The 21188-nt window shown below is 42.3% G+C and overlaps 1 protein-coding gene across 1 annotated transcript in view; it reads left to right on the top strand.

Annotated features, from left to right (window-relative positions):
• Positions 1–21188, top strand: part of adgrl3.1 (adhesion G protein-coupled receptor L3.1) — a 187812-nt gene that overhangs the window by 45652 nt on the left and 120972 nt on the right. Inside the window, exon 4 of the mRNA XM_061715075.1 lies at positions 6723–6936. Coding sequence (XP_061571059.1) covers positions 6723–6936 — 214 coding nt within the window. The remainder of the gene's footprint in view (positions 1–6722; positions 6937–21188) is intronic.

The raw sequence follows: 21188 nt of genomic DNA, 5'->3' as shown, positions 1-21188 counted from the left end.
CACACAGGTGTTCCCACAAGCAGGCAGCCACTCAGGCACACAAACACAGGGGCTTTGCTTTAAGACCAAGAGATGGATTTCAGTCAAACGTATTTGCATCAATGTCTCGCAAATAAGTCAACTTATGCAAATCGTGCTGTTTATACTTAGCAAGGATTAGGTGAAACAAAGACTGTTTAGCTTGAGGACACACAGCAGCGAGCACTCCGTCTTCTGTACCGAGCCAAGTCTTGTCATTATTGCAGGATTATTAAGAAAAAAAAGAAGAAGAAAAAAATACTTGGAAAAGGAACATCAGAAAAAGTGTTTTTCTGATCTTTGAGTTTACTTCTGGAGCATTTTTGCTAAGAAGCTGGACTTGTTGATCGGGTTCTTGAAGGTGTAATTGCAAAGAGCAGTTACATAAAAGAACAACAACAAAAAGGAAAATATGAAAATTTCAAAAGGTTTTGTTATAGAAGTTGGTGCAGATGTTATTATAGTTTTATATGACCAGATAGGCCTTGGATGTTTGTTTACTATTGGACCTTTTTGCCTCAAGGGTTGTATTAAAGAGATGAAACAGAAATTATTTTGAATGCAGGCAATTTAGTCAATAGTTTTTTTGTGTGGTTTTAATTAAATTTGGCTCGAAATTTTGTTGAGAAAGTCTGTTTTTCAATATAAAAAATAAATAAATTATCGTAGGTTATTTTGAAACTACTACGGTTCTACCCCAATTTCATTTCAGTTCACTTAATTTATTTGATCTTTATTTGAGATGACCTTGAGCCGTTTTACACAGAAAAAACTTCAACACAGTCCAGTTAAGGGGCAATCCAATCAATCAGTCCAATTCATAGTAAAGCTGCTAATTCACTTCATTCTAACAGTGTCCAGATTAAGACTCCTTCGAAAGCCAAATTATAAAAACAATCACCTATCCTGAGCAAGTACGAGGTGACAAAGGACATAGAGAAACTTAAAGGGGACCTATTATGGCATCTAATACCTATTTTAAACAGGCCTTGAATGTCTTAAAAACAAGCTTTTGATTGTTTTTGCTAAATAAATTAGAAATTCAGCCTCTGAGCCATGTCTTTATCATCTCATTCTCTAACCTCGTTATCTATGCGGGATTCTGAGTGGGTGGGGCTATGATAATAAGGCACTGTGCTGATTGGCTGCCGGAATGACGCGATACACCGCTACGAAAAAATGGCGGAAGCTCCGGAGTTAGTTGTGGGCGTGGTTTCACGCATCGGAGGCAAACCTATCGCGCCCGTCGTTACGTAACGACGGGAGCAGAATCTGAACGGCTCGTAGAAGCCACATCAACTTGGATGGCTCATTCGGGCGGCTGTACAGACACTGCAGAATTTGGTTGCTTTTCTCCTTCTCTGAGTTGGCAGGCTGAGGGGAGACCACTTTATATATGTTAAAGCAAGAGAAAACGTGTTTTTCATAATAGGTCCCCTTTAACAGGGATAAATGGTCATCTGCTTCGACTAGTTGGGGGTCTGGGGTGATATGGAAGACTATAAGAAAGTGCAATTATAATCGCAATAATAATGCCATAGAAAAGCAAAAAGATGGATGATGAAAGAGCCCCATGCATCATGTGACACCCTACGAAAGTCTAGAGCCCACTGCAGCATAACTGAAGGGATGTTTCACGTCACCTCAGCCAGCCGTAACTATGCGTTTTAGCAAAAAGGGCATTTTTAATCCCGGTATTAAAGAAAACTCTCCGTTTGAACAAGCCTAGGTCTGTTATTTCATTGTAAGGAGTGAAAGCTTTTGTAAGGGGATCAAAACGATGTAAACTGAAGCAATTTAGAGTCAGAACAGAATGCGCGATTAACGGAAAATGACCATTGATGTTAGCCTCTGTTAAGCCTCTGACAAAGGTCGAAAATGTCATCCCAATAAAAATGACAGTCTCAAAGCGTCCCTACAGATAAACTGAGGTGATTTTAACTGTGTATGCAGAAAATGTATTAAACAAAGCTGTTTATACAGGAATGTTCTCCTATTAGTTACACTGTACCAGTACCAATGCCGCACAAACTACTGTCAATGGACCCAAAAGGAGATGAGTCCAATGTAACTCAAAACCGCTGCGATGGCTACCGACGGTCCCTAAAAGTTTATAATCCTCACAATCTAATAATGGATTTAGGACGGAAAGGACACTTCTTCATTTTCAGTGTTACTAGTTTATCCAGCTCCCTCAGAATAGATGAAGGAGAAGAAGACTATGTATCTCGGGCAGTTCCAAGTAAGATACACGGAAATTCATGCAGCATTTTAAGTCTGCAAAAGCCGAATAGCCTTAAAAAAAAGTTTGGGACCACCAACAGCATCTCAAGCCAATCTGACGAACCCGAATGAAGTGCCTTGTTCAGACTGTTAACCAAAAAGCTGAAGGTCATTCTGATCAAGATCCACAGTTTCACCTCACCAATGGTGGTTTAGGACTCGCTTAGGTTTACCTAAAAGGCACATGACTGACTCTCGCGGGCCTTCAGGAGGAAAATCTCTCATCTGAATATTAAATTAAATAAATCCTCCACTATTTGGGTGTGATTCACATTTTACAAACAGACACTGAGCATCAGCTCATTTATGTTCTTCCCCTTCGCTCGAACACGCTAATGGCACCACCACTCTGCGGAGACTTTTTTTTTCTTTTTTTCCTGGAACAGGGACTGGAAGACAACAGGATTGAGGATTGGAGGAATGCTGGAAGGATCAGGATTCCCTGCTGGGCTGGAGGTTTTCATTTCAACAAAGCCAGCCCTTGAGCATACTGCAAAAGTTTACATTGCCAATTACATGAAGTCATGTTTCCATTTCTTTGCCCTAACACAATCAAAAAACTAATTATTGCTAGTCTAAACCTCTTAACTTTTTTCTTGTACTCAGAGGATGTGCATTTCTGACGCCATGCGCTTTGGCAGTTAAGGTGAAAGATCACCTTTTAAATCTCGCTTCTCCTTCCTCTCGCCCTCTCATTCCCCTTCTTTCCATCCACCAATTCTTTCGCCACTCTCGTCTTCTTGGCCCAAATGTAGAAATCAATATCCTTTTGTTTCAGCCCCCTGAGGCAATGAGAGAGTCTGAATACGATTGTCTGTACCATCTGTGGCTGCCAAGTTTCTGTCACCACTTACACAACTAATGACAGACACATTAACATGCACTCACAGCTCCCACATTATTAGATATAGTTGAAGCCAGGGCGCCGAAACATGGCCGCGTTACTGCATGTGCTTGAGTGCATGTGTTTGCATCATAAACACTGCATTATTATAGGTGAGGCAGCTAATGTAAAAAGATAAATTAAAAGGGTGACAAACGAGGCAGCGTGGAATTTGCCAGTCAGGAAATGTACTTCTGCTTATAAAGGCGGAGTGCTTTTTAATTGACATCACATTGCACTTTTACAATCATTGATGGTGATTTTTTTAATGATTTTATTATGCACTTTCAACATTCGCATAAATTTTGTGTAAATCCCATCTAATTACGTTTCAAACTTCAAAGGTTTAAATGATCCAAAAAAACACTGGGCCAATATCTGGAAATGATTTGCAACTGCCTCTTAAGAAATATTAGCCCAACTGACCTCTTGGTAGAGCAGTAATGAAGGGCTATAAATGCACTTGACAAGCCGTGGCATGCACACCTTCAATCTGATTGATGGGAAATTTCACATTAAAGTTCAGCTTAATGTTCGTTACAAAACATTATTTTGGCCACTGAATGCAGCCGTGGAGGATGTTTCGCTAATCATAGACAGTAAAGTGACAGTTTAGTTTTAGAATTTGGATTTTATCAACCAAATTTGGGATAAAATAGCTGCTGATTGAATTGTACAATTTTACAATATATGGGCCGCGCCGATTTGAAAACGGGGCCACCATCAGTCGGATATAGGCCATCTTAAAACTGCACATCACGCTGTTTGCGTGACTGATTTCACCACGGTGTTATATTCGGTATCCAGACAACTGTATGATCGGCAGTATTTCAAAAACACTCCGAAAATGAAATTGCTTTGTTGAAATTTTAAGTATGACATTAACCATCTGACCTTGCGCGCCGTTTCCTCTAAAGCTTTTGCAGCCACAGCAGTCAGCAGGTACAGCAATGGTGGAAAACGGCGGTCAGGGCCAGTCCATGCTTCTTTTTTATGTGCTACACATTCCAGGATCCGGAAAACTTGCCAAAAGTCATGTTGCATTCGACTTATCGCATTTCCTTTACAGTGCCAGACTATGTCCTAACCATGAACACAGTACGAGGTGTAAATACTACGCTCTGTTGTACTTATTATGCAGTTTGGGGTTTTAAAATGTACATAACATATCTTTTGTCAATAAAAAGCAGCCTCAAACCACAACTCCAAAGCACTCATTTCCTGAAATATTTAGTCTGTGGCCTCACTTACTTTTTGCTCCTGTAATGTTAATGGATGTGTTCAACAGAGAGGAGAAATGATATCTTGTTATATTTTATCATCTTGGCCACATTATCTTTGTCTGTTATTATGGCTCACATGAAAATACGTTTACATTACATTACATTATGATGAATTTCGAGCAGATTGAAAGACCTTTTTTTCCGCTGTGGGTGTGCAGCTGACATGTGCTGTCGCCACTTTTTCCTCACTGAAAACTGTGAATTGATCGGCCTCATAGATGTGCCCTACTGCCCGATAGTGATCCAGCTATCTATACAATACCTGGCGTGATGTCCAATATTAATATTGGATAACAGTTGCGGTGATAGCTGACAAAGTTCTGTTTGCTCTAATTCACCTTTGCTTTTCCTTTTTTTCCTGGTTCATTGACATGGCGGGAGGTTTTATAGGCTTTGGAAACCGTCCTGATAAATATGTACAGTAAGCCCCGAGTTCAGCATGTGTATTTGTGTCACCGTGTCCGCTGATGCCCACCGGGGACCCTGCAAGGCAACGTTATAAGACAAAAGCTTGATCCAAGACTGGTCTAGACAGCTGCCTCACAGTTCTGTTCGGTGATCCCGACATGCTTCAATTAACCCTTTCTTGAGAACCCACATTCATTCTCACAAAAGAAATTCATGGTAGCGCCACAGACAAACTAACAAGCTGTCACTTGGGTTAACGCGGCGGTGACCCAATGCCCCGAGTCCCCCTACTTACATACGCTGAATATCCCGTGATGTCCCACAGTTCTATTGGCACCGTAGAGACACACATCCTGTCTGAATGTGTGCTTACGGTCTAATCACGGCCCGCGGTGATGTACCTACGTGTGTGTGCATGTGTCTTTTCATTAAAGAGGACATTTTCAGTAAATGTCACTTGTATATCAGTCCTATCTCCAAGCCAGAGTCTGCCATTATCACTGCGGTGCCCTGGGCTACCGGCACCACGCGGATATCAGCTCCAATCGCTGTGAAATTCCACGTCGGCATTCCATCACTCGGAGCATTTGTATGCGCGTATGCGTGCATGTGTGCGTGGTGAAGGCAGTATTAAGTTCAGCCCGGGCAGCGTGTCATTGAGCTCATTCCGATGCTTTGCTGCATATGCGTAACCATGACGCTCCCCAAACCGATGAAAGAACCTATGGGAGGAAGGAATAAGGTTTCTATGGTTACCATGACAGGGAGAGCAGGGAAGGTGGTGGCGTGGCTCCCTTCTGGGGGGATGCTGCAGGTCTTTGTGTGTTCATTGTTGCCGTGTTCAACACGTGAAAACAAGCGTGTTAAAGGTTGCAAGGCAGCAACAAGCAGTCTAAATTACTTGGCCGTGGCACTATTTTTGTCCAGATGTAATACATTTGCTCCCCATCTGTTCAACGGTGAAAATTCATAATATGTATATTACTCCGGATACTCCTGTGAAATCCTGGGAGGTAGTTGTTGGCATAAAGCATAATGAATAAAGCTAAACATAATAAAGTCTACAGTACATTAACATCACAGAAGGTGTTGGTGATGGAAAAGTACATGTGAACACCTCAGCTAATAATCTCTCTATCAAGAGACAGCGGCTCATGCTCACAGGGATTGCTGATCTCAATAACAAAGAAAAACAACATCCAAGCTACACCACAACAACAAAAATCCCAGGGCACATCCACCCTGACACAATTAATATAACAGGGCTTGTGCAGCATTTATATGTCATGACTCTCTTCGCTGCAGTTACTCTGCAACTTTCTCCGATTTTAAACGGCAGAGGACTTTATGGCACGGCAGCATATGCAAAATATCAGGAGCTTCAATGTCACTGGAATTAATGATGTGTTTTATATCAGCGAAGTGGATGGATGCATCAAATTCATGACTTCTGAGAATAATTAAGGATCTTTCGGTAGTCTCTGAAAGTTTTGCTGGAAATTGCGAGGAAATTATCAACTATCTGGAATAAGGCCCAAAAGCAGGGAACGCCACGCAGTAATTACCACTTCGCTTCACTTGCGACAGTGCACATGTCCTTGTGAAAATATTCTGTCATGCTTTTGTTTTCATATAGTGCAGATAATCAAGTTAAAATGACAGGGGTACAAATAGATTTTTAATTGAACACATTTTATTCGTGTACAATTTTGGGCTCTACTGCACTTAAATTAAAGACAGCTCTGGTAACCGTAGGGGTTGTCCTGCCGTTCCTAGGCAGGGATAAAAAGCTGTCCGTACTCCATGATAACAGCTTCCTGCTGGTGTGTGTGCTTGTGTGTGTCCAGTCCATGGCCGCGCCCCGATCCCCATGGCGGTGGTGCGACGGGAGCTGTCCTGCGAGTCCTACCCCATCGAACTGCGCTGCCCCGGCACAGATGTCATCATGATCGAGAGCGCCAACTACGGCCGCACCGATGACAAGATCTGCGACTCGGACCCTGCCCAGATGGAGAACACGCGCTGCTACCTGCCCGACGCCTACAAGATCATGTCTCTCAGGTCAGTGTCGGCGTGTACGCTGGACTGAATTACTAACTCTGTGTTGTTGATTATGTTTGTCCTTGTGCACAGTCATGTCAAAGTTAGTAACCCCTCTTTTAACCCCATCTTGGTTTATTTAAGCTTTTTGTGAAAACATAACAAAATTCATCTGATCATGAGATCATAGTGGCTCAAGTAGAAACTTCACACTAAAAACAGCATATATATATATACATACATACATACATACATACATACATACATACATACATACATACATACATACATACATACATACATACATACATACATACATACATACATACATACATACATACATACATACATACATACATACATACATACATACATACATACATACATACATACATACATACATACATACATACACATTGTAGATTGATTGATTGTAGATTGTTGTAGATTCAGATTATCATCGTGTTACATTTTCAACCAAGCTTCAGCCGTCGGACAGATGGTCTCATATCTACCTGTAGAAACACTCTTGTGTGCAGAGGAGTGTATAGTCGACTCAATGACTGCAAGGTGCCAGAATCCTGTGACTGCAAAAATCCCCCAAGTAATCAACCTTCCACCGCTGTGCCTGACAGTGGAAACGAGCTGGTAAATGTTGTGCAAATACAGGCTAAACAGCTCGACTTTGGCCTCATCTGCCCAAAAAACATCATTTCAGAAGTCTTGCAGTTCCCTCAGCCGTGATTTGCAAACGTTGCCTATGCTTCAGTTTTCTTTCTGAGACAGGAGAGACATTCCCCCAGGCAGCCGAAAGACTAAAAAAGTTTGAAAAACTTCACTAGTCTTATTCTCATTGTGTTGTCATGGACTTTAACATTTAAAATACTCAGTGAGGCATGTACGGTCTGAGATGTAGCTGGAGGGATTGTTTTCTCTGAGCGTTGCACAGTCAGACCTTGGTGTTGGCTGGACTTATCACTCCAGGAAACATTGCAGACTACCTTGAATGCTTTCCATTTGTTAATAATCTTTTTCACCACAGAATATTGGACTCGGAATATGATTTTATCACCTTTCGAGATTGATATGCAAGAAAAATTGCTTGTCTGAGATCATTTCTTATGTCTTTCCTTCTTAGCATTGTTTCCACACACGAACGCTCCACACCAGCAACATGTCAAAGTCTTTAGAGGTTTACCCAACTGCTGAAATTACTTCCTGGTTCTGTAATAAATAATGGCATGGTGAAAAAAGTCGTATGTTTTACAAACAACAAAAAACAAAGTAATAAAGCACTGGTACAGAGTGCACGGCTGAGACACAGCACATGAAGTTAAGTCCCACTGATCTCAGTTACCGTAAGTAGGTGGTCAATTCTACGTTTATTCATCCTGGTCATGCGTCAAGCTTTACTTGTGAACTCAGCTTCAAGACGATCATTGCAAACAGCAGCTTGAACGCAACCCCTGCCGGACCGAGTGTAATCCAAAGGAATACAAAGGTGCCTGGGAACGGACACAGACCAGTGCAGCCCAGGAGCCGCACAGCCTTCAGTGCTGCTGCACTTGAGCAGGTACGGTAGCGGAATGCAATCAGGCTGCAGGATGGAAATCAGTTAGGTAACACTTCCCCCGCACACCTCTCTCCACAGTGCTCTTGGGAGCACAATGACTGAAGGTCATGAAGTGCTTCACAGAATGATATTAGTTTATTATTGGAAAAAAAAAAAAAGTGCTCGGTTTTTGCCCGTGTCGCAATTCCTGTTTCGTCAAGTTTATTGCTGCAACCTTCTATTGTGTGACAGATCTCACAAATGAACACAGAAGAAGTGTAGATACGTGTTGGTACCACAAATCTACAAAGACAACTATGTAAAATCTTTTAAATGTGTATACATATAATGTGTGTATATATATATATATATATATATATATATATATATATATATATATATATATATATATATATATATACATATATATATATACAGTATGTGTGTGTGTGTGTGTGTGTGTGTGTGTGTATATATATATATATATGTATGTGTGCGTGTGTCTGTATATATATATATATATATATATATATATATATATATATATATATATATATATATATATATATATATATATATATATATATATATATATATATATATATATATACATACAGGACTGTCTCAGAAAATTAGAATATTGTGATAAAGTTCTTTATTTTCTGTAATGCAATTAAAAAAACAAAAATGTCATACATTCTGGATTCATTACAAATCAACTGAAATATTGCAAGCCTTTTATTATTTTAATATTGCTGATTATGGCTTACAGTTTAAGATTAAGATTCCCAGAATATTCTAATTTTTTGAGATAGGATATTTGAGTTTTTCTTAAGCTGTAAGCCACGATCAGTACTGTATCAGTACTGATACTGTATATGTAGACCATCTATGTTACAGTAATAGAGAAACAGTGTCTTAAGCTGACAAGAGGAACACAATTAGAAATTCTTACATCTCCATTGAATAGAGACTGTAAACATTTAGCGCTGTTGATAATAGTTTGTGCATCAGGTGCCTCCACCGCAGCCTGACAGGCATTCCTCGGCCCACTAGACATGCTGCATTCCGGGTCGGGCACGGATCATCTGGGATCCGTTACAGTCCTAATCCCAGGGAAACAAAATGGCCAAAGATTCGAAGCCGACTAGTGCGTGAAAAGTGATGTTTTGGCTCACTGTAGGCAAAAAATATGCATTCACTGTAATAATCCTGTCTGCTCCTGCGTGTCCTTCAGTTATTTTTGTCCGGACTTTTAACAACAGGTTCATCTTTTACGTGCCAGTTGTGCTGTCTGTTGCGGTCGTTTTACTGGGAGGAGGTTTGATTATTGGGGGGATGTTTGATTGAATATCCTGGAAACTGTCCTCTGCATACATACAGTACCCCTGGTCTGTACCAGATACAGTACCAGCTTTTAGTATCCTAATTAGGTGTATTGCTCAGAACTAACTTGAAAATTTTTGCAGAACCAAGACAGCAATCATAAATAAAGGGCTGTCTGTAATGAGAAGCCATGAATATGAATAATTTATTTATGTCACCGTTAGTATCTGAATTCTCCAGATCGAGGTTTACTCTGACTTTGAGTCCTCCTCTGCTGGTCTATTATTTTCTCCCTCATCCTTCTTTTTTTTTTTTTTCTTCTTGCCGCTCCCTCCTCTGTTTCTCTATCAAACCACCTGTCCCTGACATGTGGTGGTGTTGTGATTACGATTGCTTTGGCCTGGCTCGGACTCCCTCTAAACGCTCTGGCTGCTGCAGCTTGTGTGGCCACACTCCTGCAGCCCCGACCATCCATAATTTATACACACACACACACATACCACACACACACACACACACCACACACACACATACCACACACACACACCCTGCATGTTCCACACACAATGTTCACTGCCCAGGGGCTACACCAGACTTTAAGCTCCAATTAACAGAGCCAGAGGCCAAACTTAATCTTGAGGGATCCTCTGTGGAGGTGACTCAGACCGGAAACAACTGTTTATCACATATATTTTCCGTTGGCGCGGATTTGCATTGCGAAAGAAGCCGTTGGTGGAGCCTTTGTGTGGTGACTGCGACGGCGTTAACGTGCGTCGAGGGCTTTTTTGGTGGATTTTGTGACCGTTGCAGTGGGGGTTTTTTGGTGCATTGGACTCTCCTTCTCCTCCAGTCTGCTCCAGCCTGTCTGGTTTCCACTCCGCCATTCCCTCTGAACAAACACGTTTAACGCTCAGCTAAATCAGCTGATAAAGTCAGAGACTGCTTTTCCTTCACCGCGTTTTGTCAGTTTGGTTTGTTTGTTTTCTTCTCTACCTACCACCCTCCAAGGCCAAATACTATGTTTGTGTATAAGAGTACTAGTAGACGTGTAATGTGCATATGTTTGTGTGTGTGTGTGTGTGTGCCCACGCCACGTAATTGGTACTGATATCAAAGCCTCATATCTCTGGAGGGTCTCACAAGGCTTCTCAGGCAACTTGGAGAGGACCTGATACCGCCGCACTTGCCAGATTATCTCCCCGCTGGGACACACCAGGTTGAAGGGGAAATGAAGCCGTGGCCGTGAAAGTTATGCTTAACCTGTTTTAGTGATATACTGGCCTCTGTTGAGCGACTCGCTCCGTTTTAACAGCCTTATAACTGAAGCGCCATCGTTTCAAAATGGCTACTGAGAATGATGCTTTTAATGTCTTTGGACCTCACTTAAATTCCTTTTTTCAAAGATTTATCCTTGGATCGAGAGGATCCAAAAGTTATTCCGACTTGTACTGTTTATTAGACGCAACCTTCTGGCACACGCCTCCTCAGTTGCATTCATTATGTTTTTCTAAGTGAAAACTGTAATCAGTTTGGTTGTGTTTGTCGGGGCTGCAGGATGCTGGAGACTCGGGGTCTTCTCAGAGTCACTGTCTGCTTCTGCACAGAGGAGAAGTGCCTCCGAGGTATAGTGCTGTACTCACATAAAAACGACTTGGCGTCTGCAGAGATGCTTCACAGTGTGCTTGAGTGCTTCATGAACTTAACACCTTTTAGTTCACTCCCTGTTTCATTCTCCCTCTTAATCACACGCAAATGCAATATATTTGGGGCCGAGACGTAAAAGGAAAACACACGTGTGGAAAAATGCGAAGAAATATAACCCAGCAGTTCTCAAATATGCTTCTTTGGAGACATGCAAACAATGGATGTTCCATGTTTCATTACGTTTGTTAATATAAATCCATTTTTGGAATTTCAGACCTGCAAAGTTTCAAAAAGCGTTGATACCATTTAATGTTAGTGAAGAGGTAAAAGATAAAATGATGGTGTTTCAGACAAGGACTGCAAGTATGTGATTGTAATCATCATCTGGTGCAAAACCAAAATCCATGAAAGGAGTCTTTGAGGTGCAAAAATGAACAGAAGATCTCCACTTTATAAACAAATGAATCATCGAAAAGTAAAAAAAAAAAAAAAGAAAAGTTACTTCAAAAAGAATGGAGGGGATTTGCATATTTCTTCCTCCGCAGTGAATAATATTAAACCACCCAAGAAATCTGGAGGAATCCTAGTACATAAAGGGCAAATGTGCAGACCTTGGTGGGATATTCTGGGTCTCTGATCCCTCACATGGCGAAGCACCAAAAACCATAATTCACCAATAGATGGTATAAACACATGGACGAGGGAGTTTTGGAAACCTTTATAACAGCATTGCAACACAGAGCTGCTAGGAGATGCCATTTTTAACTTTGCTATGAAAAAAGAGGCTTGCGTTAACATTGTGCAGAGACAACATCAACGAACCTCTGACTGGGACTATCACGCAGTGGAAACATGAATTGTAATTAAACAAAATTGGTATGCCAGATAAAAGACAAAAAAGACCATTGAGACTGTTATCAGTTTGTGATGGTCGTGTGTAGTCAAAGGTCGTTTACACATCTTTGATGAAAAGCACATTGGGACTTTAGAGCAACGTGTCCAGATATCAGAAGGTCCCTTTTGCAGGAAAGTCCATGTGTTTTCTTGTTTTCAGAGTCGCTCTTTCGCTGATGTCACATCCTGACTCAGACGTTTGATTGGTCAACCCCCTGACCAATCGGTGGCGTGTAGTGTGATGACGTCAGATACAGCCGACTCAGCCGCTTAGAACCTCGGCAGAGTAGAAACAGGAAAAGTATCTTCTCGGCACGTTAGACCCCTAGTGGGAAAGCGCCAAACCGAGTGGAGCCGAGCCGGGCTGAGTAGGTACTAGTGGAAAAGGTCCATTACCTGTGTCTGTGTTTTCTTTTCTTCTTAAATCCTACTTTAGTCTGCTATTTTAAAAACCTGACAGACATAACTTATTTTTTTTTGTTTCTGTTCCAGAGTCCGATACTTGGGCTTTGGGTATTGGCTGATACTGAGAACTGATTCAAAACCATTGATAGTTCAAAGAAACTCAAAACAGGATGCTGCAAGACAGTAATGCTTGACTTCCTGTGTCAGTTCTACCCCAACAAGCAAGATCTAGGATTCTATTTATAAGCATTGCGTGGTCTTGGATGGTGCTAGATGTAGATCCCAGTACTCTTATTATCAGGGGAATTGGCGAGTATTTCTGATGCTGGTATCAGAATCAATAAAACTCTAGTTCAAAGTGACTGCAAAGAACTAAGTCAGTTGTTTTAAATGTTTCTTCCCCACCACAACCTTCATCTCATTTTTCTCTGTCTTGGGGTTGCGGCGGTGTCACAAACTATGCAAATAAAGTTGTATTTATTATCGCCTCAATCTTGGTTTATTTTTTCTTCTAACATTCTAACTCTGACTGTTTTGTGGAAGTGGGAGAAGTGGAAAAGTGAAGCGACTGTAGAAACCAGTGCACCAGACGGTCTCCGTGAGGCGTTTTAGTGAAGCGACACCGGCCTTAATCGGTCCGTCCTAATAAGCGTCCAGATCAGCGGCGCCGACGGTTTAGATTGTCCTGTACGAGTACGGCATCGCGAACATTTCTGTGTTTACAGACTGAGATGAGCGACTCAACACGTGGTTATCGGGACATTTTTGAGGCTTTATCATGCGACTGCAAATCTTTGCCCTGGAGACTAACTGTAATACAGTCTGTGGTGAGATGGACTCGGGTTGCGAGTCCGGAGAGTCCGGAGACTCTGCAGATAGTGCACGTAGGCACAGGAGAATTCTGTCTGCCGCCTCGTTGCTGACTCTCCCCGCCACCTCTGTACAACCTCTGCCACCTCGTCTCCTTGTTTGTCTTCCTCCTACTTGCTCTCCCGTTCCTCTGTTTCCATCCCTCCCGAAGAAAGTCCCTCGACGCAAAGCGAAGCCGCTTCGGAAGAGAAAAACACGGGTGGGGAGTTGTTCTCCTCGCTCCTCTGTTCCCCCCCTCACGTCCTTGCTGTTGGAAGTGTTTAACAGCATCATGCTTCATTTATAATTCTCCTCTCTGTTCCCCTCTTGATATTTACATTTTTTTGTGACTCAATTTCCAGTTGTTTTTTTTTCCTATTTGTCAGATTGCTCCTCACTCGCTATTTGTCAACCTCACTTGTCACTTTTCCATCCTCCCTCACCATCTGTTTTAGCTTTTACCTCATTTCCTGTTTTTCCATTTACCCCCCCCCCCCATCCAGTTCTGGGTAAAGGTGGGGTTGAGGATGGAGATCAGGGACACATGAGCTATAGCTTGTTTCCTGTATATTATCTGGCATTCTGGATTTCCACCTTATTCTGACAAAATGCACTCTAGTTGATGGCAGGAGAGTATTCCCAGGTCTCTTGATGAAACCCGGGCGGAGCGTGGGAGATGTGAGAGCACAACCTTTGTAAACACTCCACTTTATGTACCCCCCCCCGTCTCGAATACACACATGGACACTCATCCATGTAAACACGTGCTTTGCTCATGTGTGCGTGCTCACGCACTCTTCAGTCCACATACAAATACATTCAGAGAGGAAGATGATTTCCAAAGCTTCTCGTTGTCTTGGCAGCAAATGAGCCCCAGCCTTCAAAGCGTGCCAGAGTGCACTTGCATCCCCGCGTCCGTATACGGCACACGGTATATATTCCTACTCGGGAGCGTTTTTGAATGCGCACATCCTTAGCTTTTTGCTTCTGAATGCGAGCGCGGTAGTGAGCGTGCACCACCGGCGTTTGAACCGCTCACATGGGAGACCGTCAAGAAACCTGTGAAGTTCTTTTCCTCCGACTTTCTGAATTATAGAAAACCACTTGAATCGTGGACTGCAATCTAGTGTTAGCTGTGTGCCGCAGTCTCAGACTGGGGAACTAGTGAACTGTGCCATAAAGTCTGGCTTTTTTTCTTTTTAGTTCAGTACTATCTGCAGTTCATCCGTCTTCTCCGTTTGATTTCTACCCATCCATGTAACGCAAAGACATAAAAGGAAGAGGAGGGAGGCAGGAGTGGTAATTACATTAGTAAATGCTGAAAATCTTACATGAATCTTCCACTTTTGATGATTACTCCACCCCAGTGACTCCGAGAAGAAGAAACATTATCATCTTCAAAATTAAAGTTGTGACTGTGTCATGCGTGTGTGTGTGTGTGTGTGTGTGTGTGTGTGTGTGTGTGTGTGTGTGTGTGTGTGTGTGTGTGTGTGTGTGTGTGTGTGTGTGATATGTTGCAAATGTGGACAATATTCACAATTATATCGCTTTATTGGATCTGTTTGACTTTTTACTTCCTGATCTGTTCATTCTTCTTCTTCTCTGCCTTCATTAACTATCCTGCTTCCCGCTGAATGAGGTCATATCTAGTAATGTCCTACTTAATGAGGGTTTGTGCGTGTGTGGTATGCAGTATATGTGTGCTGCCACCCTTATATAGTCGCCACGGCTACAGGAGATCAGGAGATGCCCCGCGGCACCCTGGGGGCCCAACTGTCGCCCTCGCTCAGCGGAGTAATCAGGGCCCGCACACACGCACACGCACACGAACACACACACGGACACACACAAAGACATGTAAAACAGACAATAAAACCTTTTTCAGTTTTATTTCTCAAATTATGTAAATAAAACTGCAGGTGAACTACTTAAACTTCTTTACCTGCTGAGATTAGGTCAGCTAAATCCCCCACTACTTTTAAATCTTTACTAAAAACATTCCTTTTTAGAAAAGCTTTTATTGTGGTGTGAATATTGTTATTAATTTTAGACGTGGTCATTGCTGTCTTATGTTCTTATACACTATGCACTGTATTTTTATCTTGATTTATTTTATTGTTCTTGAGAAGCACTTTGTAACTTTGTTAAGAAAGGTGCTATTTAAATAAAGTTTATTAGTATTATTAGTATAAACTAAAAGATTTGGCAGTTTGCTGTGGTAAGCCAATGCCAAGGAGCCTTGAGCTTAGAGAAGCAGTCTGGAAGGAGTCATCAATTCAGAGTGCATCATTCTGCAGTCACGAATATCATTCCCAGGTTTGCAATGTTCAGAAGAGCAGCTAATCTTGTAGTACCACAGTGTCGGAGCGTGTGACGCCCACAGAAGTCACACAAGAAGCCAGGAGTCACGTCTCAGCCTGTGCAGGGCACATCAAGAGTGTTCAATGATGACATTCACAAAACACAATTAGAAAAACCCTTCTCAAGTAGAGTAGGTTTGAACCTTGTAAACGCACAAAAGGGTTGTTTGTGCAGGAAGGCTTTTCCATTTCCTTCGCTGCCACCTGCCCTCCATACCAATCTGTCAAAAGATCCAAAGTGAGCAGGAGAGTCCATAGCCACTGCTTCCCTAAAACTGGATTATTGGCTTTCTGTGCACTTACAAAGTAAAAATGACTTTGGTTCATCTGTAGGCGTCTGATTGACACTCGAGTGTAATGATGATGATATCGAGTCTCGTCAGAGGCTTAAAATAGCATTTTTTTTTGGGCTCATGTTGAATCCATTATGTTAAAAATTTACGTTACATTATACTCAAAACTCCTCGATTCACATCCATTTGGTCCCATGCTAAAGTTTACCCTTATTACCATTTAATAACACACCTAGGAATGATCAAACTCCTGAATGTTCCCATAAAAAAATGATGGTTATATTTACAATTATGTCAATTTGTCCGAAAACATTTGAGTCCTTGAGAGTTGAGGTGCTTTTCTCTCTTTTTTGTATTTTTAAATATCAGTAATTCCAAACTTGTCATATATTTGTGAAACCTCCTAAATGAAAGCTGGAAGTCTACACCCAAAGGTTTTAGTTCACATCCACTGTGGTGGTGTAAAAGGGGAAACTCTTAAAACCTCTCAATTGTCCAGATACATCCGAACCTGTTTGATTACAGTTGATATATTATGTTGCTTCGTAGTCATGTAAATGATAATATTGACCTCTCTGCGATCCGTATACTCGTGCCTTGGTCTTTTTGTGGATTCTTTCTTTCTAAAAGTTGGGTGTGTCCACGTGCCAAGAGTCTCGGCTGATCTAACCCCGCTCCCCTGTCAACAGGGCTCTGCTAACCTCAGTTATCATGCTTGGCTGAGCAGCAAAGTTACATGGCTGCCTGAGAAAGGCTGGGGATTGACCTCGACACCACACTTTCTCTGTCTCTCAAATGCACACGCACACAGAGTGTGACACATCCAGGGACCGGAGCGTGAATCAGTGGCTCTGGCGTGCCGCCGTGTAGACAGTGATTGACCACCTGACTGACTTGATACTCTTGACACTGACACTGAGGCGCAAATCCAAACTAGGACACAAGTTACCCCCCCCCCCCCCCTCTCCCTCCCGCTCCTCCCTCCACTGCAAATGTGCAGCATCCCGAGTTCTCCGTGCCTCATCTGGTGAGGGTGACTAAATCCTACAAGACATCCTCTTGACTTTGCTCGGCTCTGCCGTCGTGATGCTGATGCCGGCTTACGTGTCCCTCTGCATCTCACCAATCAACGGGAGACAGCCCGGATGCATGAAAATGCTGCATTTCCTTTTTTTTCTTAGTTTTCAGGCAGATTTGGATTCCTTGTGCAAGCAGGTGCTTCGGTTTAAACTAAACAGCGGAACTGCGCACTGAAATTCGGAGGGGCCAGCAGAAGGCAGAGAGAATCACCGGGGTATCAGCATAGGAATGCTTCGAGCTGGAATAAGGAGGAAGACTCCCCGAGTGTGTCCTGGAATTGGACGAGGTGGAAGTTGCCATGGTTACCACTGGAGGAGGAGGAGAGGGGAGGAGAGATGGCGGCGCTCAAAAACTGTACTTGGCTGTCAGGGCGCCAGATAGATAGAGGGGAGAAGTGTTATGTGTTGTTATTCTGTGCCTTTGTACGTGATGAAACCGACATTCTTCTCATTAAGCAACACACTTCTTTGTTTTAAAAACAGCGCAGAACCTCAAGAGATAATATATTTTTCAGATATGATGAACCCAAAAAGGTCATTGGAACAGACTAGACTAACATACATAACACTGACTTAATTTCCATTAAGGAATAAATCCATTTACACCTACTGTAAAAATAAATAAATAACCAGAGGCCATCAGGAATCAGATTGTGTTCTCATATGTTATCTTAACATTATCACACGTGTTTTACATTTACATACAAATGGTGTTCTGTGCGAAGACAGCAAGCCCTTAACGTGAACGTTTTTTTTTTAAATCCTGTGCCAGTCGCAGACAGGGAAACGTCTCAGTTTGACTTGAGGGACTTGAGGCCCTGAGATCTGGACTGGTGCTGTGCTGCCGGCAACTGCAGCAAGAAACTTCCTAATGAAATTTTCTACAGAACCTTTTTTCTTCGGCTTTTCAAAACCATTTTTCTCTGCTGGTTTGGCTGCTGTCCTGCTTAAAGGACATCTGTTATTACTGGCTCGTAAACCTGCCAAATGCAGGTTATTTTCTGGAGCGGTTTGTCGCTTTTCTCAAGCTACCGGCCACTGGGACAGACGCATCGATAAAACCGTAAAGTCATCCGAGAGGGAGATGCTTAGCTTTCCATTAAAGTTTCTTTAATAAAAAGTGGAAAATATCATAGAATGGTTAATTCCACAAACTAATTTGTGTGCCAAGAGACAAACCAGACGTCTTTGGTGAACAGAACATAGCCGGAATTTAATAAAAGATTAAATACAGCTTTATTGATGGAAAAAATAAACAATACATTGGAACTAATTAAAGAGCACAAGCCATCTAAGAACCAATAAAAATGAGAAAGTCAGAGAGAAAGGGACGGATAGTTAGGAGCATGAAGACAGCTGGAGGAGATGGACGTATTCTTCACAAACACACATAAAATCACATAAAAAAGGAAAAGACATTTTGAGACTAAGAATGCTCTTTTTTTGTTGCTGCTTCCTAAGAAATTAAAACGCAACATAAATACATGAATTAAATTCATAGAAAACGAAATCAACTGTAATAAAAACAGAGTTTCTGGTAGGTTTACAGATCCACCTGCCACAGCAGCAGGCGAACAGAGACGCTCTGCTCCAACTCTGGTTACGAGTCACCGTGGTTACGAGAAGTTGTTTACTTACAGGAACCGCGGAGGTTCCCGGCGCCCAAGAGATTCCCGCTCCACATAGCTACTCCACCGCTGCCAAGAAGCATTTTCATCAGTACAGATTTCTTCTGTCTTTTTTTATCACTCTTACATGTTTCAGATTATAAGTAGGCACGAAATGTAGTTTTAAAATGATTATTTAATTTTTCTGGCCGTAATGGCGCCCATGAACCCATTAACAAGTTGTGCCAACCTTGACCACGGCAAGACTTGCCATCGAGTATTTGCAGTGCTGGACTTTGTTCTTGAAGCTGATAAATGTTGAGTAACCATCTCTTTTACTGACATTGTAACGATATCTTTCTACCTGGCTTGAAAGCAACAAATACATAGGAGAACATGTGAACCCGACTAATAGCTGTATTTCTGGGGAGGTTATGACGTAGTTACAACGGCTACACGGCGTTGGGTCGACGTAGCAGCATAAATGACCTGTAATAGTAAAAAAAAAAAAAAAAAAAAAAAAAAAAACTGAGATGGACGGAGCGTGTCAGGGTTTGACATTCCCCCCAGCCTTTCAGTTTCTGTTTAGCCCCGCCTGTGTCCCATCTGCCCTGATTGTCTGCACCTGTGTCTCGTCGTGACTCGTTATCCCCTGAGTATATCTGGTCTTGTCCTTCCCTTGTTCCCTGTCGGCCCGTACTGTTTTGTCCTCCATGTTTCCTGCCACGTTTTTCCTGCCCAAGATTTTTGATCCCTGTTTAGTTTCTTTTAATCCTGCCAAGCAGCGCTTTGTTTTTGGTTTTCTGGAATAAATCCTTGGTTTTTGCCACTCCTGCCTCCTGCTCTCCTGCGTTTGGGTCCTGCCTCCTGCTCTCCTGCGTTTGGGTCCACACCACACACCAGACGTGACAGAGCGTGCAAAAAGAGCAGCAGGACAAAACAACCCATGTATTTCCAGATGTTACTGTGAAGGCGTGCATGTGCATCCCAGATATTATAGTTGCGAACTTTGTGTTCCTGTAAATATGTTGAGCAACCATCTCTTTTACTGACATTGTAACGCGGTTTCTTTCTACCCGGCTTGAAAGCAACAAATAGGTAGGAGAACATGTGAACCCGACTCATAGCTGTATTTCTGGGGAGGGACACATCGAGCAGCGGGAAGGTTACGACATAGTTACAACGGCTACACGGCGTTGGTTCGACGTACAAGCATAAATGACCTGTAATAGTAAAAAAAAAAATGTCTGTAGTGGAGAATTTGAGATGGACGGAGCGTGCAAAAAGAGCAGCAGGACAAAACAACACATGCATTTCCAGGTGTTACTGTGAAGGCGTGCATGTGCATCCCAGATATTATAGCCGCTAACTTTGTGTTCCTGTAAATATTGTCTCCTTTCCTGTTTTCTGCTGATGCAGCATGTGATATCAACCTGCCACACTCATCCCCCTCCCCCCGCTCACACGTCAATGGCCTAGCTGTCCACCGACGTTGAAGGAGGTGACATTAATCGCTGCTGAACTGAGTTGTGGGTCCGTTGCGTGGCGGTGGAAGCGTTGCACCTGTCAAAAGAAGGACAAACCCTCCTCTCTTTTTCACCCATCTTGATGGAGCAGACGCCACAAACCAAATTTCGCTCTTTCACGTTCACTCGACTTGACGTTTTTGAGACGATGTCCATATCGTTCATTTTCTGTTGCGTCCATCCTTCAGGATACAGCTGATTTTGTACCGCGTCATGCGTGAGGCTGACGGAGGAACAACGAAGTGCCTAACAATACTGAATTATGAAATAATACTGTAATACTGTAATACTGTATTTGACCCGGTCTTTGTACGTTTTGACCGTATAGAAACGTAATTCTTGCCATTGTAATTCTCGTCAGTTGTGTGAAATAAGACCTGCAAACAGGCATTGTGGCATAGAATTGTCAAATTGGTTTAATTCAACGTACGAATCGTTACAGATTACTTTTGTAAGACTGTATTTGACCCGGTCTTTGTACGTAAAGCACTTTGAATTACCTTGTGTTGAATTGTGCTATGCGCCTTGCCTTGCCTTGGCTAACAAAAGCTCGGCACACGCGGCGTGTGCTATTACTGCTATATGTGCAAATGTGCTGTACAGTTTTACAAGTGCAGTTTTCTGATACAAAACCAAAGGGGGTGGCATCCTCCTGCCAAATATTAATAATGTAACATGTTTCCCAGCAAGGGGAAAAAACAACACTATTTTACCTGTGGCTCGTCTGACAGGTTGTTC

Source organism: Cololabis saira, chromosome 1 (assembly GCF_033807715.1).
Source record: "Cololabis saira isolate AMF1-May2022 chromosome 1, fColSai1.1, whole genome shotgun sequence".
NCBI lineage: Eukaryota > Metazoa > Chordata > Actinopteri > Beloniformes > Belonidae > Cololabis > Cololabis saira.
The sequence above is the reverse complement of the archived record's forward strand: the minus strand, read 5'-3'. Positions and strand labels throughout refer to the sequence as shown.